The 24,890-nt window shown below is 39.4% G+C and overlaps 3 protein-coding genes and 2 long non-coding RNA genes across 8 annotated transcripts in view; 3 read left to right on the top strand and 2 right to left on the bottom strand.

Moving 5' to 3' along the window:
- Positions 1-7,051: 7,051 nt before the first annotated feature.
- Positions 7,052-11,989, bottom strand: LOC105392702 (replication factor C subunit 4). Its single transcript, XM_011564369.3, has 6 exons — positions 11,795-11,989; positions 11,433-11,708; positions 10,898-11,116; positions 10,173-10,332; positions 9,337-9,419; positions 7,052-7,878 (listed from the first exon to the last, which is right to left on the bottom strand). Exons 1-6 carry the CDS (start codon positions 11,902-11,904, stop codon positions 7,671-7,673), a joined length of 1,056 nt encoding a protein of 351 aa, XP_011562671.1. The 5' UTR covers positions 11,905-11,989; the 3' UTR covers positions 7,052-7,670.
- Positions 11,990-12,636: 647 nt separating this feature from the next.
- Positions 12,637-16,027, top strand: LOC105392703 (ribonuclease H2 subunit B). The gene is made up of 5 exons (XM_011564370.3): positions 12,637-12,895; positions 13,144-13,353; positions 13,657-13,781; positions 15,194-15,368; positions 15,640-16,027. Exons 1-5 carry the CDS (start codon positions 12,802-12,804, stop codon positions 15,963-15,965), a joined length of 930 nt encoding a protein of 309 aa, XP_011562672.3. The 5' UTR covers positions 12,637-12,801; the 3' UTR covers positions 15,966-16,027.
- LOC125489616 lies at positions 13,880-14,337 on the bottom strand. Its single transcript, XR_007267094.1, has 2 exons — positions 14,304-14,337; positions 13,880-14,004 (listed from the first exon to the last, which is right to left on the bottom strand). It is a non-coding gene; the product is annotated as an uncharacterized LOC125489616 (long non-coding RNA).
- Positions 16,028-16,937: 910 nt separating the features above from the next.
- LOC105392704 lies at positions 16,938-21,618 on the top strand. 4 transcript variants are annotated; one of them, XR_005253857.2, is made up of 6 exons: positions 16,938-17,174; positions 17,285-17,309; positions 18,127-18,255; positions 18,390-18,524; positions 18,633-20,212; positions 20,295-21,618. It is a non-coding gene; the product is annotated as a YTH domain-containing family protein 3 (long non-coding RNA). The 4 variants fall into 4 exon arrangements; XR_005253858.2 differs by having other exon boundaries at positions 18,390-18,521; XR_005253859.2 differs by having other exon boundaries at positions 18,390-18,398.
- Positions 21,619-22,554: 936 nt separating this feature from the next.
- LOC105386115 (heparan-sulfate 6-O-sulfotransferase 2) overlaps positions 22,555-24,890 on the top strand; it is a 57,791-nt gene continuing 55,455 nt past the window's right edge. The window contains exon 1 of the mRNA XM_038108133.2: positions 22,555-23,040. Coding sequence (XP_037964061.1) covers positions 22,852-23,040 — 189 coding nt within the window. The 5' untranslated portion in view covers positions 22,555-22,851. The remainder of the gene's footprint in view (positions 23,041-24,890) is intronic.

A 24,890-nucleotide genomic window follows, 5' to 3' on the forward strand; every position in this document is an offset into this window, starting at 1 on the left:
TAGATATCTTATGTTGTGATTTTATTCGTTTGTAACTTTTTTATCCATCATTTCCATCAATAAGATTAACTTATGAACTTTTATGGGACCTACCAGATGCTACCAGGCATTCCAGTCCAGGTTACCTAGATCCGATACTTAGGTGCTAGGCATTCAAAAGTATATAAGTATAAAATATATATTTGACTGCGCAATCAAATAAGTACGTCTTTGTTTAACTTATTTCCGTTCAATGAACCTAATGCCATATTGCTTTCAATATTATAATAAGGTAGTTACTAAGTCCATACATATTTTTCTTTAGGTCGTAATTTGAGACGAGACTCGTGTCTCTTTAAATAATTTGACGCATTATGTGTAGGACTATTTAGTTAAAAAAAGGTTATTTGTGTGTTAAAAGCCGACAATACTATAATTTTTTGAAGTTGGTACCATTACTATGATTTTGATTTGTTTTTAACCGCACCCATTTCAAGAGAATAGTATCCTGCTTATGTATTTATTTTTAGAGATTTCTAAATGTTTTCAAAAATATATTTTACTGTCTTTAGGTTTATTTGCAGTGAAGCTGCAAATAATACCAATAAGTCCTACTAGTCTATACGAATCAGGTAGTTGCTATAAACCGTAGAGGAGTTTCTCCGTTTCCAGCATCAGGTCATGTTTTGTTGTTAACATAGTTATTTACGTTATAAATTTCATAAGAATCGGCTAATGAAGTAAACCCAAAACATAAATACTTATATCAAAAAATTACGAAGATCGGTCCATAACTGGCGAAAATATCGGTAGGTAATATAAGGGTATATGTATAAAGCCGAAAGCGAGTGACACTACTCCCGAGATCATTATTAACAGACTATTGAAAAATTCTAAAAAGTTGTTTGCTTCTTTGTACAAATTGAGATGGTCATGTGTTTTTTTTATTATTATGGGGAGTGGTAGAATAATTTTTTCGACGAATTTCCAAAAGGTATGTTCAGAATGCCGAGCTGAGTCACCCCCTTTCGGAACTTATGAGTGAGTGTGTGCTTACTTGCGAGAAATGTGTGACGTGTATATTTTCGTACCTGTTTCTGATACAACCTCTGCCTTCAAAGGGTGTGCGGGTGTATTTTTCAGATTAGTTTAAATACATTGCAGTTATGGACTAAATTAGGGCAGTTACGTTTTTGTGGTTTAAATATTATTTAAAGACATACAAACCTTATCGCATCATTCCCGGTAGAAGTTACCTGCAGCCCGATACATTCCACTAGATACTGTTGAGTGATCCAACCACCGCGCACCGTGTCTGAGCATGGAAGCTGAAAATAATAAAAAAAACGTGCGAATAGTTTAGGCAATCGTTTTCAATATACTTTGTGTTTATGAATAAAAAAATGGTACACTTAACGAATATTATGCAAATTTCGTATCGATTACACAATTTCAGTAAACCTAACTACCTACCTAGAATCGTGTTATTCGTGTTGCAATCGTTGTAATGTCAACATTTTTCTATTACCTACATTCCGAGAGGAAGTCATCATATTGATTGGACTATAAATGATGAGTAATATAAATGTAGGTAAGTACTTATTAATGGTTCATAAATGTAATACATTATAATTATCATTTTTACGGTTCTACCTTTTTTGGAATAAGATTTTTTTGCCTAAACTCGTATTGCATAGTAACGTTTGGTCAAAGTCTCGTTACGCCGAAAATCGTATGGCATAAATCTCGTTTAGTAAAAAGTTATTTCGCATAACATTGTTTAGCCTAATAATGGTATGGCCAAATCTTGAATAGCCTAATAATGCTATGGCATAGGTTTATACAAAGTAATAATATTCGTTTGGCTTTAACTTTGACGGAGCGTCTCCCTACATAGCGCAAACTGGTGCCTTGTATTGTTTCCGCTGTTTGGAAAACGCTCCGCTCCGCTTCGCTGCGCTCCGCTTTGGTTTTGATGAACATGTGCACCTAACACGCTCCTCCTCGCTTTGCTCGTCGTCGCACCTATTTTTAGGTTTCGATCTCATGGGGTTTGTAATAATTATATTGGTCGTTAACTTTCGATTTTTTGATCATACAATATCGTGATTTTCGGGATGTAGGAGAAAAATACCACAATTTGTACATTTACTACATACTTAATATGTTATTTATCAAGATAACATTAGGAGAAACAAGATTATACATAGGTATAGACGAACATAAATTTGAGCAAACGAAACTTAGGTATTTAAAGATTGTGCCTAAAGAGTTTTAGACGAAACGAGCCTTATGCCACATAAGTCTTGGCAAAGTGATGGTTCGGCCAAAAAAGTTTAGACCATACGAGTTATGCGAAATGAGTTTTGGTCAATAAAGATTATGCCAGATGAGCGGAACCCCATTTTTACACTTACATTAACATATTCAATGGTAAGTAGATACAGACCCAGTAATATCTTTATATCTTATGGCAGTACATGCAGGGTTGTGCATGGAAAAGAGCGCAGGGCGGGCGCCACTACTATTATAGGGGCTGGCGTCAACCAGGGATGTCTTCTATCACTCCTCTTATTAGTTCCTTGGAGACGTCATGAAGAACGTGGCAGTGGCAGTGTGGCTTAGAAGACTTGAACTGCGCGGACGACATCGTTGTGACATTATGTTGTTGCTGGGGTTATGGGCCTGCGAATCAACCAACGCGTAACAGTGGATATTCGCGAACACCTCTTGGACTCTGTGGACAAGTTCACATACCTCCGTAGCACTATCACAAGTAAAAGAAGAGCCGACGAGGAAGTAGAAACAATGTCAAAAAGACGAAACCTGAGATCATCAGTAGAAAATTCTCGATTTTTCCATACTATTCTAGGAAAGACAATTAATCAAACCATTATTTATCACTTGCACGGAGAGACCAAGAGAGACATGGCGAGATTGTGTGAAAGAAAATAATTTTCAGTATGGATTGAACATGGCAGAAGTTACTACGTTACATACGGGTAAGGCAAATACATACGACTAAGAAAAATAGAATAAGGAATTATGAATTCTAGCAGTATATTCAAAACACGGATTCCTAATATGAGCGCAAACACGATGTTATTCGTTCGTTCAGCAACAAATGACAGTGGTATTATGCAGTGGCCGCCGCGGCCCGTTATTACAGCTAATTGGCGACAATCAGCCGACTACTGCTTTGTACGGCCACTTGAAAACAACCGCCATTGGTGTCTGATGAAATTCTGCTTTGGAGTTTCATTTAGTTCTGTTCGGTTACAATTGGGTAGAAAGTATGCGTGATTACACCTAGCATTAAAGGTAATTTTTATTGTACTTTTCTATCTAGGTGTATTGGTATTACCCATTGGTAGTGTCACATTCATAGTCCGCTTACATTTTCTTCAACATCTGAAAGGCATAGCAGTATACCCATCATAAAGGACAACACCGATCGATACGATGGAATGAGATTGGCATCCATTCTTTCTGTTATCTAAGGCCTTTTCCAAATCTCGACATAATATTAAAGTTCATTGAATTAGCTAATAGGAATAGTTTCGCATATAAAAACTAGCGAAAATAGAAGAAGACCTCGTCAGCGTCATCAAAATTCCATAAGATCGTCGACGCCATACTGAAATTCTTCTTTGTTTAATTAATTAATTAGTCTCTTCATCGTCCGCTTTAGCTCTGGGAAGAAAATGTAGTAAATTGTTCCTTCCCGCCAGTTGGTTCCGTCGCTCGAGCGAGGACACAATGGCAGGACAGGAGGCTCGCAACTGCCGCTATTTGCATTTCTCCAAAGTGCTAAAACAAAGGCAAGCAACGCGTCCCCCGGCCGGTCGCACGGTCTCCCTCGCGGAAGCGCCGTGTTTACACGGCACACGGCAAAAACACGCCGCGTGCGCACAATGCAACAACAACGTGAGATCAACTGCAGCACATGGGTTATTCATCACCTTTGCACCTCCCGTACCGTTCCGTCTAATGGTTTAAACAAAAGCAACGGCGCTGCATTTTTTACAGCCAGGGTAAATGCAATCCAGTTTTTGCCTGGGAACTCTGACGAGCTGTTATTGTTGACGTGAGTGCGATCGGGTCCGTTAATTTGCATTGTTTTGGTGCTGGCTGGTAACAACAGGAAAACTGGGAAAGATACTTCACCAAATTATATTCACAGGTCAAACTGCTGAAATTGGAAATCTATTCCAAGGTCAAATAGATCAGATAAGTTTTTTAAGATGGCGTCATGTTTCTGCAAATTTAAAATAATAGGTAGGTTAAATTCAACCATTTTCCGCAGCAACACAGCTGCTTCAGAAGATATAATAAAAATCATTTGTTTCAGAATATCAATTTGAACTCCGTGTTTAACCCATCCATGTTTCATCCACACATGACATGAATATAATATCGCTAAATGTTTGCAGTGAAGCAAACAATCCGTTAGCCTTACATCATTTTCCATCACGCCACCAGGCTAAAATCAAAAAACATGACAAGCAATTGTGTTCGTTCACGCCTAAGTCACGGTCCAGAGTATTCTACATTCAGTCCGCCACTAAAATTTAACGCTAATTAATTTGACAGACTCAAATGTGAACTAAAATTAATAGCATTTAGTCCTAAAAACAACTAATGACGTGTTTAACGAGGTGCATGAAGAGAGAACGCAACTATTCCCACGTGTTAAAAACGTATCGGAACGCACGCGGTTCGCTGTGAACGGCTTTTTTCAAAAGAGCGCGCTTGAACCATATACCTGGTACCTGCCCTCGAGCTCACTACCCGGAACTCTATTAACCGACTCCACGAAGCATAAAAAAAACAACTAGAAATAATACAGCCCCGACTCATGACGGACTATAGATGGCCAGAATATAATTTTGTTTCCATTCTCGTGAGACGCTATTACAAAATTGCCGGTCGTTATGTTGTTAGATGTGTCTTTTCTAAAGATTTTAGGATAAAAGGTGATTCTTTTTTGTGCGGCAGGCCGGCGGTTAACGGCGAACCGCTTTTAATATTCGTCTTAGCAACACATTTATGTTTCTCAACTTGTTAGAATTCGCGGTCGACTATTAACAGTATGTGTAAAGAGGTTCGCAGTGTGTGCTGCTATGCAGCTATGTTTTCCTTAATGGTATCGCAGATCATAGAACAATATTTCCACTAAAACCGATTAAGTAATAGCAACAATGGTTTAGTATAGGTACTTCGGACAAGGTTGACCAGTAATTTTCCTTGTGAGATATTATGTAATAACGGCTTGTCGAAGTGACCGACAAACAACGAACTTAGTACCCGACTCCGTAACTAAATTTCATACACGCTAAAGCCGCTTTTAGTAAAAGGTGAAGAGGACCGGTTTACTAACATTGCCCATGTTTTGAATTAACTGACGGTTTATGATGTGTTGAATACATGAAACGCAAGTTTTGCAAAACATAAAAACGCAGAGTTGACATGAAAATAATTAAGCAAAATTATTTAAACGAATTGTTATGCATTAATATTATCGTTCTCTTAAATCATATTCAAGTTGCGTTCATTTCAGCGTTTTGCCGCCAAAATTAGGTCTACGCTCGCATGACTAATCTGCGGGTAGGTCGGAAAAAAAAGTAATGAATATTCATGAGATGAGTATGTAGTATTGATCACATGACATAACAGCTAAATGGAGCAACAATTAAAAACAAAAGTTGGAATCTGCTGTAAGCACCTATTTCTTTCTTTACAGATTGGCTGTTGCTCGTGAAAATTGAGCTATTTTACCGAACTCATTGTTATGTCCGTGCAAACACAAAACGAACATAATTAACATATTGGTGCGAAAAATGCGTACCGACGCAAACGCAGGCTGTCATTTCTGTACTACATTAGCTACATGGATATCTACCTGCTAAGATTATGTGAACAAACGAACTCCTCCTTTAAGACGACGGCGCAAGGGGCACTTAGCAACAGTGGAAGAAATGAATAGAAGGCACAGAGCATCTTTAATATTGGGTGGGGTGGCGCGGACAGATGGCGGGTAGTGGGCCCGTGACGTCACGCGCTGACCGTTCCCGCTCGCCACACAATGGACTTCCAAGAAGGAGCAGATGCGCCGCGCCTCACGTGGAATATAAAGAACATCGACTCATCTTTTGCAGACATAAAAAAAGCAATCGTATACCTAGAAACTTCCAAATCGACAAACATAGGCAGGTATACAAATTGATGAAAATCCCCGCCATTCTTCACTCGGCGTCCGAGAAAAAAATTCAACAAAAACTCACTTTGAATAATCAAAATCGAGCGTCGTTCGTGTGGATCTAAATGTCATTTTTTTAAGCACAGGTAGAGCCGCCGGTCGCCGCCGCTGTGTCATTACGGCGCCGCGTAATGATACCCGCCGACGACGCCTCCCAGGATGACTCTTCGGCGACGAAACTCGCAACTTCCATGGATGAGTGTGGATCTAGTCATGGTGTACCAAGAACATGCACTAAACCTCCACTCATCGAAAGAAATTGACTCTTTGCCGAACCGCCCTCGCCCGTAGCCGGCGTCACTGCACGCACTTATCGTCCGCCGATCGCGATGTCACGTTGTAGCACCGAACTGAACGTTAACGACCACGTTGCCGCGTTTTTTAAACAACATAATAAAAATGCGCGCGCAACCGACACGCGCACGGCCGCGCGTGGCCGCCGCTCGAAGAGAAATAAACGGTCGAGATTTGAAATCTGGAAATCAAGACGCGGTGCGCGCGCGCCGCTGGCGGGGGTAATGGCGGCGGCGACCAATCAGCGGCCGCGGCGCGCGCGGGGAGACGCGCCGCTCGCCCGAACCCTCCGCGATATTATCTTTTCTACAAGAACGTTATTTTCTTTCTTTCCTTCACTCGCTCGTCCGTTCAACCGACAGCGGAAGTGAAATGAACGCGAGTACACCGCGCCAACACGAGTACTTGCTCGGCTTGTACTGGCTTGTCCAGATGTTAACTTATTGCATTGCAATTTGTGCATCTACTGATTAATGAGGAGAGCGTTGGATAGTCGTGATTTGTATCAAAACATCATAATGAATAGAAAGTAAAGCTTTATTAGGATTCTAGCTTTAAAGCACAGAATGGCTTGGCCACTTCACACAACAATAAGACAAAGGAATGGTATCTTCAGTATACAATCTTCACAACGGTACTATACTAAACTAAAATATTAGGTAAGTACAATATTGTATTCAGTGAACACGGCAAAGTTTTCAATTCAGAACATCGTTTTGGCGATTCAACAAAATTCTATCAATCGGTAGCTGACATCAACAACTGATCAAATAACGAGTTCACTGTACGACTGGCAACAATTTGACACAGTTAATTAATAGTCTCAAATTCTAACAGCAAAGTCAACAATAGGACACGTGAAGACTTACAAATGACAGACGGCTGACGTGATAACAACTCATAATCATAACAATATATTCCAGAATAGCAAGTTTTAAGGGTTGCTATTATCCAGACGGCTGACGTGATAACATCATAATCATAATACTCCAGAAGGATTAGTACGGGACGCATTTAACACGTGACAAAACTTTTAGATTGCACTCACTTACATCACGCAACCTCAAGATCGAGCGCGACGGAGGACTTTTGTCACTTCTTAATTGCGCCCCGTGCTAGCCCTTCTGAACATCTACATCTAAGGGTTGTTATTAGCCATAATGATGGTACAACCTAGGTCGGTGAGCTGCATCACCTCGGCGCCGCCGTCCAACAGGCGATGCGAGCAGACGGCCAGCTTCTCGCTGATGGTACACTTCTGCTTGTTGGTGAGGTGCCCTGAGGTGACCACGGCCGCGCTCAGTTGCTCCAGCAGTTGAGACGCGGAGTATGCTTCCATGAGGAACCTGAAGGGTGCATCGTAATTAGGAACTGGGATATTTACTTAGGAAACATAGGTATAAACTATCTGGCCCTGACTTAAGCATCAAAAGAAGATAACCCGCTGTCTATAGTAAGTATATTTAAGAACTAAACATTTTGATTAAAAATCAGAAAGTAATCTATTTTAGCGATACAGAACAAAGAGATAGGATAGGAAGGGATTTGAATTAAAACGAACGCAAAGATGCAGATAAAACATTCGTGGGAATCTATGGAAACCCATATAATTAAATAGAATGAAATGGACAAATCCTGTTATTTACTTTAATTACTTTAGACGGGAAAGAGCAGTTTAACTAAACCTATAGTAGCACAAGTACAAAGGCTATAAAAGTGCGGTATGCAATCATGAATCTTTTACTTTAAGCCGCAGAGTGCTGAGTGAAAGTAGATAATTAAATTGAAGGTAGAATCAGGGCTATTCGGAGAACAAAGTAAGTTTACTGCAGGTTCATTCACATTTGCCCCTAGGCCTATTATAGGTTTCTAATGCCACGCGAAAATGCACTGTTTTCTTCTATGATTTAAGAGTCACGTGTCTGTATATCCACTTAAATCTGCGGGGCAAATGATCATAGACAAAGGAAAACCAGCATTGACCCCAAAATGGGCCGGCAATTTTCCTGGCTTTGTGATTCTTTGTGCTACGCGGCCATTAAGTATAGTTTTAACGAACAATTGTTTAATGGAATTTCCGTTTAAACCACTATCACAATGAGATGTGGCAAATTGGAAACAAAATGACGGCATTGCTGCGAGACACACAATAATGAAACATGTCGGTAAAAATTATTTGGAAACCCATTTTGGGTAAAGGCCTCCATATAATAATGTTATGTCGTGCTATTTTTGTCGGTTTTGTTCTAGTCTGGTCCAGGCGTGAGGAATCTCGTTAGCTGAAGGTTCACTCAATTTTCTATCTCGTGATATGAGTTATATAACTTCAAGCCTATTTTCATATTACACATAAATATATTATGTTATATGTATAAAAAATCTAGAAGAGTTCCTTACCGATCTTAAGATCTAAGACATAACGTGTATAATTTTTTTGAAAAAAAGCGGTAGGTATTTCTGAACCGATATAATAAATTTTATTGCAAATACACATTATAAATGTTTTTCAATTCAAAACGCAATTTTCGATAATTTTTTTCTAGTCAAGAATAGCCTTTACATAGACTTCCAAAAAAATACACGTGATCCAGGGGGGGGAGGGGGGGTGGTCCCAAACCTCACCGAATATCACCAGGGGGAGGGGGGGGTCCAAAAATGAGAAAAACGACCTCACGTGATTAATGGACGGCCCCTAATACAAATAACGAAATATTTATCTGCATTATGAATAGCTATTATATTATGAACAGTTAAAAGACATAACGGATCCTTACATTGTAAATTATTTTGAAAGGACTACTTACATTTCGACAAACTTTTCAAGTTCATTGTAATTCTTGATGTTCAGGTACTCTTCCACTAGCTTCTCAGGTACGAGGCCAGTCACCTGGAAAAGACCACTGATTAGCATTGCATACAAAGGCTAGTAGCACTAGGAAAGCTGAATTAAGTTGGAGCCTAAGATTGGATTTACTAAACAGCACTAACTGATGTACTGTCTCAAATGCAAAAGTTATAGCACAACACTTTTGTAGAAATATTATCCACAAAGACCAAAGAAGCTCAGGTGACCCGCTAGTGTGTCACCCGCTTTTCATTAAACATAAACATAATTTTACTGTGCAATAAAAACTTAACTTAAATGGTGACGCCCTGACTCCTAAACTAGGAGCACCTGTATGTCAGGAGTCAGTGCCTTCCCAGAAATTGTACAGAAGTTTTGACGCTCTATGAATAATTAGTTTATATGGTAACTAAACAATTTAACAAAGTATATTGTCAGTTTAATTATAATTAACATGCATACATGCAAAATTAAATAAAAAGTAATTTAATCTCATTTTAACAATATTTTGTGATAGGTATAACATTAATTTGTAGTAGGTAGGTAGGTATAACAATAATTTGCGATTGTATGTAATGTATGTATATGTAATTAACTTTAAAGAACAACAGCACTCTCTGTTACTACTGTCTCATTATACCTACATTTGTCATTATAATCATAAGAGTGAATGTTTTATAAATTCTTTATGGCATACAATACGCATGTAATATGAAAGTAGGACACTTAAAAACGTGCTAAATAGTAAAATTCCTTAATAAATATTTTGCTAACATAACACTTCAACCAAATTACCTCAACAAGTCCCTCAGCAGTAATTTTTCCTATCAATCTCTGGCAACACTGCATAGCGGTGAGGGCTCTCCGGAGGTCCCCCTCGCACGTGTCCACAGCCTGGTGCAGCACCTCCCCGTCGCCCACCTCCACTCCTTCCGCTTCACAGATGTCACGCAGCCTAAGAAAATTAGAATAGTACAGAATAGTACATAGTACACGTACTGATCGTATATTTGCAAAATCATAAAAAAATTATAATAGAATATTGTTAGTGGCAAAGCTACGATAAATTAGTCCAGTCAATAAATGACTCAAAATGAGGTGTTTTCCCAGTGTAATAGCTCGAAAACGGTTAGGAATTAGAAAAAAACATGTGAAACAAAGTTTTAGATAATTTTAAGAGCTCCATTTCATTAGTTGAAAATATTTCTCTCCGATGCACCGTTTTCGAGATATAAGCTAAAAACCAAAAATTCGTACCTTTATCCCCCCCTCCTTCCCCCCGCTCATCACCTAGGACTCCTAGGAGTCAGGACTTATGGTATATGGAACAAGTTATTTATTTATTTGCATAAATAGTTTTTTTTTTCGTTTTTAATATGGAGATAATATGTATATTTTTTGCAAGTTTGTAACACTACTAATTGTAAATTTAAATGCAAAAATCTATTGTCTATGAGCTCTATACATAAATATCCCTGTAAAAAATGATGATGATGATAATTGAAAATAGATTTTCTCACCTCTTAATAACATTTTCCTTAGCCAAAGGTTTGAATCTGAACTTGGAGCATCTGCTGGTGATGGGTGGGATGATCCTCGACACATAGTTGCAGATGAGGCAGAACCGCGTGGTCCGGGTCTCGCGCTCCATGGTCCGCCGCAGTGCCGCTTGTGCCGCATTGGTCATAGAGTCCGCCTCGTCCAGGATCACCAGCTTGTATGGTGGACATGGCCGCCCACTTAAAATGTAAAACAGTTTTATCACTTAATTAATCAGTCTTTTTTTAATAGTTAAGCAATGGTAGATAATAAAGGCTTACACTGATGTGATCTAATTGCAAGTATCTAATAGTAATAATAATAACCACAGGGGTACCTTAGGATAGTAACAACAACATCTAATAGTATAGGTAAGATACTAAAATTATAAAGCAGAAACTCTGTAACTATACACATCAAAGTTAGAGGTACAAAACTTCTAGTTTATACTCTAGAAAATCTACTGCATAATATCAGCAATGCTATAGTAACATAACACATTATAAACCAACTTACTCTGGCCGGGAGCTGCTCACAGTGAGTTGTGCGAAAGACTTGACCTTATCTCTGATGACCTGAATGCCGCGCTCGTCGGACGCGTTCAGCTCCAGCACTCGGTCTCGGCTGATGTCTCCGAACAGCTGTCTGGCGGCAGCGAGGATGGCGCTGGTCTTACCCGTGCCGGGGGGGCCGTAGAACAACAAGTGTGGCAGGTCCCCGCCAGACAAACACTCTCGTAATACTTGCACTACCTCACCCTGATCGACGATATCATCGATCGTTTTCGGCCGACTGAAATAATAAGAAAAGGATAGATTAGTGTAATGAAATTGTAGGCAAATAAATTGGAAAAGAAGGAAAGACTGAAACGTGCTTACTATTTCTCAACCCATGGCGCAGGTGGCTTCTTTTTACCAGAAGTTTTAACTCCTGATGATGTCGGCTTATCATTGTTAGATATCTTTCCAGTCTTTAAAAACGCCTGCATTGTTAAAACAGACCAAAATTAAAATGAAAACCGGCAAAAATTGCAAAATGTTGTTTTTGTTACGGCGCGCCAAAATAATTTTCTGTTGACAGTGTTGACACTGACAGATCAGATGACAGCAGTACATGAATGAAACTAGATATGTACAATAACGAATATTTTTTGCAACGTAATATAATCGACGCTTCGGACCTTGGCTTGCGATTGTGGCTGTCTATTCCTGTGTCAACTGTCACATTGTCTTCCTGTGTCAATCATACTCTGTGATATCAATCAAAGACAAGATAGATTTTCTTTCGCGGTAGGGATGTCGAAAGTGCAAAAAAATATCGATATATCGATATTTTATTTTATATCGTTACTGAAATCGATATATCGAAAAAAAAATATCGATATATCGGTAGCTTTATAGGAATAAATTCTTGTGAAAACAAATAATACGGAATTATTAAAAAACACTATTTTTTTACTGTCACTTTGTGCCAATGTCGTGTATTTACACTCTCGCTCGGTACACGGTTGCGAGCTAGTATCGCCGCATTGCGTTGTGACGCCAACAAAAGGGTATTGTTAATGAAAAAATATCGATTTTGATATATTTTCGATACTTGATTATTTATATCGATGTATCGATATATCGGTTTACAATATATCGTCGGAAAATATCGATATATTTATAAAAATATATCGATATATCGATACATCGATATTATTTCGCCATCCCTATTTCGCGGTATATTTGTTTTGTTTACAATTTTACATTACAAATTATTTTTATATTTATTTATTTCAATAATATATCGTATATTTATTAGCTTGCAGTACAGCGTTGATATATGTAAAGAACATTATAATTTAACGAAGTATCTACCTACCTACGCTACATCAATCTTGACAATGACTACTAGGTCCAAAAAGAAGCCTCCAACTGATGATACTAAGAAAACTATTATGAAACGGGTTGAGAATTCATGGATTTTAATTGCTAAAGGTATATCTACTTCATCTGAATCTTATATTTACTAGATTTTTTATATAAATTCATGTTCAACCAACCTAACCTCAAACTATTTATAGACTAGTACCTTTAATGTAATCAAAACGCAACAATGGGGTCCATCTCTAGCCACCACACCCATAACATACTGTATATACAGATAGGCTTCTTAATTTTAATATTGAGATTATTTTGTAAGTTGCATTGACATCATTGAAGTTTATCATCATCTATTTTTCCAGACTCATTGTTGGAAAACAGCAACTTCAGCATTGTAACTCTACCCCACCCCTCCCATGGTGAGCCCACAAAATATTGCTTGGACGATGATCATAGCAAAATGTTTGAAGTGGTCACATTTGATGAACCACACCGGTCATGGTTCATTGGTGATACCGTCAAGTCTGATGGGAGTTTACTCATCTGTTCACCGGTCAACCCAATATTTCTTGGTAAGAATCATTCTATTCTATTCTGAGGGGGACTATACATTACACGGCTCTCTCCAGTGGAACCTTTGTACATTTGTATACATTTATGGTAAGAATCATATTTTGTGTTCTATGTATATTTAGGCCTTAACACCTATACAACTAGATTTACAAGTTATAATATTATAATTTACCAAATAAGTATAAGCCATAAAGTACCTAATGTTATTCTAAAAGATTTTAAAATAATGGTGATATGAAAATTGAATTACTTAGCTAAACATTCTTATGAATATCTATAGAACTTTTTATTTATTTTTACAGTTCTTCCTCGATTGAAAGAACAGTGTTCCAACAGAGCAGTGCCATTGGAAGACTTATTGTCTGAAAAGGGGTTTGACAAAATCATAGACTTCATACCAGACTTAGATAAAGTGGCAGACTTAAAGGTAACAATCATAATGAACTAATAATTTCATAATAAAACTTACCAGCTTATCAATCATGTATTGGTGGAAATATGTCACTTTCTTCAACTTCAATCTTGTTTGTGGCTATATGTCGTGTGTGACTAACACAACAAATCCGGCCAATTACGATAGTGTTGAGATACACACAATGTTTTTAACTGTCTTTACGGTGGTGATTTAGAGATATTTACAAGATTAATACCTGAAACAGACGTACACAATTTATACAAGGACATCACAAATATAGGGTTAGTAAAATTTTAGTATATATAGTGAACACAAACAAATTTATAGTTTAATATTGTTAGTTTTGAGGAATTTGTACAGGATGTTAGCGATTGGAGTATGTACAAGTGTTAGTAGGTAATTGATATTTACAGGTCTTGGGATAGAAGGGGGGAGGAAATCATAGAGGGAACTTTGTAGGTTGGGACATTCAAAGAAGAGGTGGTCAACAGATCCTTCGCTGGTGCCGCAGTCACACACAGAACTATCACGCACCCGAATCCTAGCCAGGTGCACAGGCGTGCACGCATGACGCAAACATAAATTATAATAATTAAATATTATGTATCATTGATGGGTTCCGCTCATCTGGCATAATCTTTATTGACCAAAACTCATTTCGCATAACTCATATGGTCTAAACTTTTATGGCCGAACCATCACTTTGCCAAGACTTATGTGGCATAAGGCTCGTTTCGTCTAAAACTCTTTAGGCACAATCTTTAAACACCTAAGTTTCGTTTGCTCAAATTTATGTTCGTCTATACCTATGTATAATCTTGTTTCTCCTAATGTTATCTTAATAAATAATATATTAAGTATGTAGTAAATGTACAAATTGTGGTATTTTTCTCCTACATCCCGAAAATCACGATATTGTATGATAAAAAAATCGAAAGTTAACGACCAATATAATTATTACAAACCCCATGACATCGAAACCTAAAAATAGGTGCGACGACGAGCAAAGCGAGGAGGAGCGTGTTAGGTGCACATGTTCATCAAAACCAAAGCGGAGCGCAGCGAAGCGGAGCGAAGCGTTTTCCAAACAGCGGACACAATACAAGGCACCAGTTTGCGCTATGTAGGGAGACGCTCCGTCAAAGTTAAAGCCAAACGAATATTATTACTTTGTATAAACCTATGCCATAGCATTATTAGGCTATTCAAGATTTGGCCATACCATTATTAGGCTAAACAATGTTATGCGAAATAACTTTTTACTAAACGAGATTTATGCCATACGATTTTCGGCGTAACGAGACTTTGACCAAACGTTACTATGCAATACGAGATTAGGCAAAAAAATCTTATGCCAAAAAAGGTAGAACCATCATTGATAGTACAATGCAGAATGCTGACTTTACTTACTATTCATATTTCAGGGTCCTGCTGACATAAAAGCATACAAATACAATGAAGAGAAAACACTAAGTTGGCTGGAGCAGAGAGTGAGGCGAGTGGCAACAGTTCTTAAAGACAAGAACATTCATGTCAGGTCCGGTGCTGTTTCAGCCACATTTATAGCAAGCCAAGTGGATGGAGAGGCTATAAATGAAGGTATGTACAATTGTAATTGGTGAAAACATGGTAAACATGAAAACTAGGGGTAGATGGCCTGATGAACTCCATAGATGCACATGATTCTCTTCTCTACCCCTAGTTTTCCATGTAATCAAAATACCGAAATGTTTATAAAATGAGATGCAAGAAGCATATACATATGTTTGAAATAGTAGTGGTTTGATGCAATATAAGCTTGGTAATATTAAAAGAGGCTTTTGTATGTCCTATAGTACCCACCAATAATCATAAACAATAATTTTTACAGAGTTCTACCTCAAATATGCCCATGGACTTGTATCTGAATATCTTCAAGATGATCTGATGGAGGCGCTGGAAAAGCGGTTTAATTTCACGCCGGAATTAGTAGAAACATTAGCAAAGAAGAGGAAATCAGAAGCACAGTCACACAGCCCTAATAAAAAAACTAAGCATGATACTTCAGTTGAAGATTTAAAAGAAAGTAGTATTTTGAGTCCAACACAGAACTTGCCTGATCTCAAGAAACAGAAACCCATATCTGCTAAAGAAAAGGCGAGGCAAAAAGCTGCCAGTGGAACCAAGACCATATCATCCTTCTTTACGAAAAAATAAGTGAACTTTTTAATTAAGCTGACTATAATAATTTACCTATAATAAATCAGTTCATTTTTCTAGCATGTTTTTAAATATAATTATTAATTATAGGGTGGAATAAACAGGATGTTGTAAAAGTGGTATAGTAAGGTGGGGTAAAGTCAGTCACCGGGGGAAGACTCAATGTGTAATAATTAGTTATAAGCAGCTTCATTCTCTAGTTTGTCATTGTCACGCTGGTAAAGTGGTCCACTGGTGATAGTTACCACTCCAGTCTTCCCCCGGTGATGTGATACCCCATCTTACCTTATAGTAAGAAGAAGGTGAAGAATGATTACCTTCTTCTTACTATAAGGTAAGATGATTCAACTTTTGAAAATTAGGCAAAAAAATATTCATGTGACCAACAAATAATAGATAGATAGAATATTCTTTATTTGTATTTATAATAGATTTTTTCGCGAAATTATGGAGCGCATCGAAGCGGATATGGATTAAGTAAGTAATTAAGGTAGAGCCGGAATATAATTTACGACCGAACGGTGTAGTTGTAGTGGTTATCTAGCGATGAATGCTGGGCCGGTTCGATCCCCGGCCGGGGGCAGATACGTCTTTGAAGATATTTTTACTCAATACTAAGGCTCTGCCTTATTGGGGTCGGAAGACCGTGTGTGAGATGTCCTCACATATGAATAGTAACTGATATATACACTTTCGTGCAATTCAAGAGTACGCTACGATATGAGACCGCCTTCACAAGTACGAAGATGTGACACGCTGTCGTCGCAAAGTAACTTCCCGACACGGCGGCAGTCGCGCGACGGCCCATAGCATAGCAGTATAATCTAGCACGTATTCATAGCAAACATCCTTCCACAGCACAGCTCGTGAAATGGCACGATTACAAGTTACAAACCGTATCGCCCGATGAACCTTTTTGGAGGGTTAAGTATTTATTACATGCAACATTCTATTTTAACGTATAATTTTTAAACATGGCAACTCCAAGAGTCAGCGGCCATTTCTAAACGTCGTCCATCCGTTTTTCGGGATTGCGGAATTTTATACAAATTACGGACTTTTAGAACAATTTAGTGATTATTGGACGCTGAGGAGTTTGTGCAGTGAAACCTGATGTGATTTATTCCGTTCTTGAGTGAATAAAGACTGTAATAAGTGCTTAAATCTGCAAAATCGTAGCCAATGTCAGCAGGCGTGTCAGATCAGGTATTTTCGCATTTGAGTTAGCATTTTCATGTTATTTACGTGAAGTCGGTACATTTGTGAATTTATTATAACATGGTGTTTTTACTGTTTCATGTTAAATCGTCGTGCAGCGGATGAAAGGGCAAGGGAACCAAGGTAAATAACTGTCGTATTAGTGGTTTACTTTTGTGACGTTGCAACAGTTTGTATGTAGGAGTTCCAAGTTGTATGTCGCACCGGTTTACTCTATTCTACTGAATTAATCGCTATAATTCACAAGAGTTTCCACCTGTTAAATATTAATAACCTATAGCCATATGTTTCACTCTATATGTTGCCTTTCTAACAGTAAATTAACCACTGTTATAAACAGGCTTGCATAGTACCTAGCATCCTATGTACTATGTAGTACATGCCTATTTTTAATCATCATACCTATAGAAGTTAGGTAACTTCAAAGAATCAATGAAGTAAACAAATTCATTGTACAATGTATGGATCTACGCTGAGATAAGCCAGAGTTTTTAATGTATGGCAATGGTTAGTGTTGCTGGCTCTTGTGTCCAGGGTCCATGATTTGAACCTAGCTGGTGTACCTAAACTTTTATTTTAGGATGTTCAATGCATTTTGTTTATATTATAAACACTGCAGCCAAGATGATGAAACCTAGGCCATTGCAGTGATAACATACCTATCTAAAAATCCTTATTATTATAGGTATGTTTTTTGGTCAAACTTTAATGAAAGGTACTGGCCAAATTATTTGTTAGAAGTCCTGTTTATTCAACATAAATCAAGTACAAGTCAAAAGTCACTTCAACTTTGATGTTAGAAAAGCTAAATTAATGATAGCTGAATGCAAACACAACAGCTACATTTTTTATTTCTGTTAACTTGGTTGCAATATAAAGTAAGCATTATTTATACACCATTGTTTGTCATTAAACAAACAAATGATTGAACACATTGCAGTGACAAATGCACCGAAAGAGCATCAGTTAGAGAGTGGAGGGGATGAGCTGGCCGAGCCGTCATGGCGCCACCAGCAGCAGCCGTCGTACGCGCCTCCCATCTCGTCCGCAGATCACTACACCGCAGCAGGTAGGTAACTTGAACTTTACACCACATTATTTCATTTACTACTTAACTATATAACTTATTCTAATCATGATTTTCATTCTATCCCATTCATTAGTCACAAAAGTAATTGCTAAATAAATTGCTTATTTTTACAGGTTATTACGGTACAACAGCACTTCCTTATCAAGCTTTTGGAGTCGGGGACGGAACATGGTCCACCAATGGAGGAACAGATCCGATGACTTTCCTCGGAGGATACAATCCTCACGATTCTTATGGAATGGATGGTAGCTAGTATTTGATCCAACAACATCATGGCTATTCTATGAGCATGCCAAACATAGAGCGTGATGATTATTAACAAACAGGTAGATATAACATATTTCTTTGAATTTCAGGTGTGTTTGGACCGTCGACGACGCCATTCTCGACGCCTGCTTTCGGCCAGCCGGCGTCCACATTTAACTACTTTCATGGTAACGGTGACTACTCCACGTGGGGTCAATTAGGTCGGGCGAAGCAATATGACGACTACTACAGAGCTGATGGACTGTACGTGCCGGACGGCATCAAGGCGGTGGAGGCGGGCGTGCAGGCGCTGGCGCTGGACCACAAGGCGGACAAGGAGCGCATGGCCGAGCTCAAGGAGAGCGGCGGCGGCTCGCAGCCCAAGAAGATGACATGGGCGTCCATCGCCAGCCAGCCCGCCAAACCCACCCCGGCGGCGGTCAGCGGTGGACTCAAGAAGAAGGGGCCCGGCATGCCGCCGCCGCCCATCGTGCCCGGCAAGCACAACATGGACATTGGGACCTGGGACGCGGGCAAGAGCGCGCCGCCAGTGGTGAGCCAGCCCCCGCCGCCGCTTCCGCCGCCGCCCGCGCCGCTCGCCGTGCCCGTGCCGCAGCCCGCGCCCATGCCGGCGCCGCTGCCGCACCCTCCGCACCAGCCGCACCAGCCGCCGCTCCAGCAGCAGCGGCCGCCGCCCGCGCGCGCGCCGCCCGTGCACGCGCCGCCGCCGCTCGCCCCGCCGCCGTCCTGGACGCACGCGCCGCCGCCCGCGCCGCGCCCGCTGCCGCCCGCGCCCGCGCCGCCCGCCGTGCCGCACCCCGTGCTCGACGAGCTGCGCGTCAAGAACGACTACAACCCCAAGGAGTTCGACCTGAGCGCGCCCAACGCGCGCTTCTTCGTCATCAAGTCTTACTCGGAGGACGACATCCACCGCAGCATCAAGTACGAGATCTGGTGCAGCACGGAGCACGGCAACAAGCGGCTGGACGCGGCGTGGCGCGAGCGCGAGCGCGAGGGCGGCACCGTCTACCTGTTCTTCTCGGTGAACGGCAGCGGCCACTTCTGCGGCATGGCGCGCATGACCAGCGCCGTGGACTACAACTCCAACTCGAGCGTGTGGTCGCAGGATAAGTGGAAGGGGCAGTTCCGCGTGCGCTGGGTGTACGTGAAGGACGTACCCAACGTGCAGCTGCGGCACATCCGCCTCGAGAACAACGAGAACAAGCCCGTGACCAACTCGCGCGACACGCAGGAGGTGCCGCACGCCAAGGGGCTGCAGGTGCTGCGTATCATGCACTCCTACTGCCACTCCACGTCCATCTTCGACGACTTCATCCACTACGAGCGGCGCCAGGAGGAGGAGGACCAGCGCAAGGTGCCGCCGCCGCCGCCCGAGCGCGACGAGGAGCCGCCGCGGCCCTACCGCCCCTACCGCGACCACGAGCGCGACCCGCGCGACCACCGCGACCCGCGGGGGGACCCCCGGGACCAGCGGGACCACCGTGACCCCCGGGACCAGCGGGACCCGAGGGACCAGCGCGACCCCCGCGACAACCGAGACCCCAGGGACCAGCGGGACCCGAGGGACCACCGCGACCAGCGGGACCAGCGCGACCCGCGCGACCACCGCGACCGCGACCACTCGTACCGCGACCGAGACTCCAACTACAGACCTCAACATCATAACAAGGTGAGCTGGTTCTCCATTAATTACCTGCAGAACAAACTTTGGTATATACTTTATGATAATTTGGTTTTGTTTGTATTTGCAGGAGCATCGCGAGCGCGACGGGGGAGCGCGCAGCCGCGGGCGCCCGCGCCACTGACTCGCGTCCACGAGTATAAGGACTGGCTTCTCCCCATAGACGACTAGTGCTTGCAAGTGATTGGTACCGCATGAGTCGCGGCGGACGCGCGCCGCCGTCCGTTTGCGACTACCTTCACAGTTTGTATGTATCATAGAGTATCAATTGTTTTAAAAAGTGCTTCACTAACAAAAAAAAAACTTTCAACAAATTATAATGTGCTAACAAAATATATTTGAACTGGAAGAACGTTTAAATAAACAAACGCATAGTGAACAGAACATTAACAAAGTACCAGCAGTCGCCGCGCGGCGCCCGTGCGGCGGAGTGTGGACTTGTGGACATTTATTTCAAATTTGTGGACTGAATCAATGGAGTTTAGTAATTTTTATAACTAGGAAATTCTGTGGTGTGAGGAGTTGATCCTTTCAGCCAGGGACAGGGACTGGTGAAGTTTATTAAATAAAATATTTGTTCTGCGGCGGCAGTGAGGCCGGACGATCGCCGCACAAGTGTTTAGAATTATTAAGAAATCAATGAAGGTATCGCGAGAACCTCTAATGTAATGACGAACTATTGTAACTTTTGTATTGCATCAAATTGTAATCATTAGTAAAGGTGTGGAGATTTTATATACATTTTTTTAAAGACGGTCGAACATAATGGTCAGTTTTAAAGGTTGCTTCTCTCGTGGCATTGTGTTGATCAACTCTGTTGTCTTGTGCGTGCTGCACTCTTGATACGATCCTGTCAATTTTGGTACATTACTGAGTATCAAATACGATTCCAAGCTACACAATGAATTACATATTTCGTCATAATTCTAATGTAGATAAATGAATTGTTCCTTGTTGAAATTTATTTTAACATGTGTACATAATTATATATATTTTAATAAAGATTTTAAAATGTTTTCTACTCTTTAAGTGCAACGACAGTGTGACGAGAGAAATTATTAATCAAAAAGAAGAGAACTAACTAATTTCAACAACATTTTCTGGACCTACATTTTGTTCTACAGTTATGTATTTTTTTTATTAACTTTTAATTTTAACATTAACTGTTATTGATTCATGAAGGCAGACTAGTTTTCATAACGATTGTATTTTTTATTCCATGTTAACTTATAGATAGTTACTTGCTGATGCATTACTATGTTTTATTTTTAAATAGTTTAGACTCATTTGTCAAGGTAAAGACATTTCCTTCACTGTGCATGAAGCGTTAATTTAAAATTATGTCATAAAAGGTCTATAAAACTGATAAAATGAATTAAAATCTGTCATACAAATCTTGTTATCTATTTATTCCTTATTCACGTCGATTTGGTATTAGCATTCACTGGAGCTTGTAGACATTGTAGACTCTGTATAATAACGAGGTAAGTAACTGAAACGACGCATCATTAGCTCAAAACGGCTCCGTAGGCGGTATTAAAGCTGCTTCCGAAGCTTGGGCCCGGAACTTCGAATCCCGCCCAGGGCAAATATCTCTGTGCTGAGCATTTGAATGTGGTTGTCGTTTATCTATCTATGTATAGGTGTAGAATATATCAGCTGTCCGACACCCATATCTCATTGGGTTGCTTAGTTTGGGGTCGAATGGCCGTGTGTGAGATGATCCACATATTGTTATATCTCTTAGTTTTGTTATTTTTTTTTAAATAGATTTCTTTGGCCTGGCACCTACAACTTCAGCAATGTACCTCTGCCTTCCCGTCCCTCATAGAGGGAGAGGAAATAACACTACATTGACTATTCCAGACCTTGAACCATAAGTTCCAGACTATGGTATACATTTTAGTTTTAGGTAGGACAGGTAAAATTCGAGTGAAGTGAGGACTTTAGGTTTCGTTAAGAATCCTTATTCTAAGGCTGAAAGAAACCTATTTTCAAGCCAACAGCCCAAAGTGAGCCCAGAAACAACAAAAATAAATAATGCAACACAGCTCCACATGTCAAGCAAGGCTCAGAATAATAGAGGTAGAGCTTTAGGCAGCAAGGAGGCGTAAGAAATCAATCAAGTCGATCCGTCAGAACCAAGAACCTTGTCAGTACAAAGATTTTGTGACACAACAATAAAACCAATGAAATAAAACTCATGGAAGAACTAAGTACTTATTACTTCATGATAAAGCTCGACTTCGTTTCTATGTTTTGAACGCACACGCATTGCAGTATTTGACATTGACAGCTAACATCAACCCAAGAACAAAGAAAATAAATTTTGAAACACAGTTTCATCCGTCAAGTCTGCGCGCAAGGTTGGCTTCTCGTTCTCATTTTCATTATCAACAAAAGCTTCTCTGCTATCATATCGCTTTTGCTCACATTTGGATCCAGTCGTGGGCTCGTGAACAGACTCTGTGTTGAAAATAATGCTATCGGTGTGCTATCACAATCGAACTAATCAACGGACGATAACTGTGATGTGAGTTTGGTGATAAACATTGTTTAGACTATGAATAAATTCGTAACAATCAGTGACAGTGGCTGAAAGTGAAAATTAAGTTACAAAATGAGACATGCATCCAAACGAAATGCAAAAAAGTGTATCGGTGCAAGTAGATAGTGATTTCGCCTTGTTCCTGCCCAGTGGTGCTTATGAAATAAAGAAAATGGAACCAAGATCTAAACTGAGAAAAGTTATACTGTTCTGTTTGCTACTTTCTCTATTTGGGATGGTGGCATTTGGCTATTTCTGCCCTGATCAGGTAAGATTCCTTGTCCGATACATACCTACAATGTTTCAAATAATATTTATCAACTATAGATGCTTCCTTGGATTCTGCTGACAATATTGTACTATAAACAAAACAGTTTGTTTATTCCAAGAATCAGTAAACAGTAGATGCTGCTGACATAGTTATAAATTCAGATTACATTGAATATCTTCATGTTTTTGGTATGTTAACTAAATAATATCATGGCTCACTATAAATATTATACAGATTTATTGTAAATATTTATTTAAGTACCTTATCTAGTCCAGCTTTGTTCTTAATTTATCATTTGTTATAATCATCATCATCATAAGAATTGTTTGATTGCTTTCTTTTAATTTTAAATATCTTTGGATTTTGGAATCAAATAATGCCTATTTTAATACACAAATATATATGTGCAAGCCAAAATAAGTTAGTTCCTTGGCCAACGCTAAGCATTGTTATAGGTACGGAGGTGCAACCTTGATTTGTTTTTTTTTATAAATAGGTATTTTGTTAGATTTATGCATTTTTTTTCAGTTAACCTTATGTATTATTACTCTTTTACATTAATTATGAAATCATTTATTTACTTAAGAACACCACTTATTTATTGTGCATCTGAAAAAGTAAAAAATTCTAAATTCTATGCAACTTTTTTCAATTTTTTTATCAACATTGTAACATGAGGTCCATGAGTTCAACAAACAAACGGCAGCAGCAACAACACTCTGTCAGAATGCCATAATCTCCATACATCGCAGACAGCCTGTGTAAACTTTCAGTAGTCATGTTTAAAAGGGGGGTCCAAAAGTTATCCATATGTGGCAGAATCTTTTGTGACAAATTAAGTCTCAATTATACTTAAAAAGACTTATTTACAGATATATTCTTTGTAGAGTAGTTTGTAAAAATTGACTTTCATCAGAAAAAAATATATTTATATGATGAATAAAAACATTTGACTTTGACTTAAACTCTTAACAGACAGATTTAGACACAGAAGATGAAAATAATTATACAGTATGTATAATTAATAGGTTTGAAGTTGATTACACGTTCTGCCTAGCTTGGGGTTGAATGGATGTATGTAGCTAGTGGTTGTGCTTCTAATTTTTTCCCCAAACCATGCCCAAACTTGTTTGAATTGATTTTAATCACTTAATTAATTTACTAGTTATACATCATACATTAAGTTATACAACATACACATTTTTATAAAAGATAAGTGATTAAGTATACAAAAAAAATAATATATATTTTCTAAATCAAAGCTATTTATTGTGCAAAGATTCCAGTCTAATTAAAAAGGGTGGACTGCTTACAAGAGATTTTTACGATGCATTTTGCATAAAAGAAAAAGGGGTGAAGTAAAAAATGAAAAGGGAATGTTTTAAGTACATAACATTAAATGTTATTAAATATAATTACAGCAAATGTAGAGAGGTTAACTAGTTAGTTTACTACAGATTATACAGACCTACATGTTTGTATATTAATATGATTGTGTATGTAGGTATATTATAATTTCGCATTCGCAAGCAATACGGCGGATTCTGCAATCCGGCATACATATTTAAAGTTATTCGAACATAATACATGTGTATATACATATAAAAGTTATATACATAGAGAAGCCGATCACTCTGGGTTTCGGCACGCTCCTTTATTTATTAGGTGAATTGAATATAATGTTTACTAACACTGCCTGTGTGCTATATTACGGGAGGTTGCTATCCTAATCCCTGAGCTTAATCCCAAATCTAAAAACGTTTTAAATGTATATGGCCTATGGGCTAATATCGTCCAACTTAGGTATCATGTATAGTTTGAATCATGACTACAAGAATTAAATGGAT

Source organism: Plutella xylostella, chromosome 15 (genome assembly GCF_932276165.1).
Source record: "Plutella xylostella chromosome 15, ilPluXylo3.1, whole genome shotgun sequence".
NCBI lineage: Eukaryota > Metazoa > Arthropoda > Insecta > Lepidoptera > Plutellidae > Plutella > Plutella xylostella.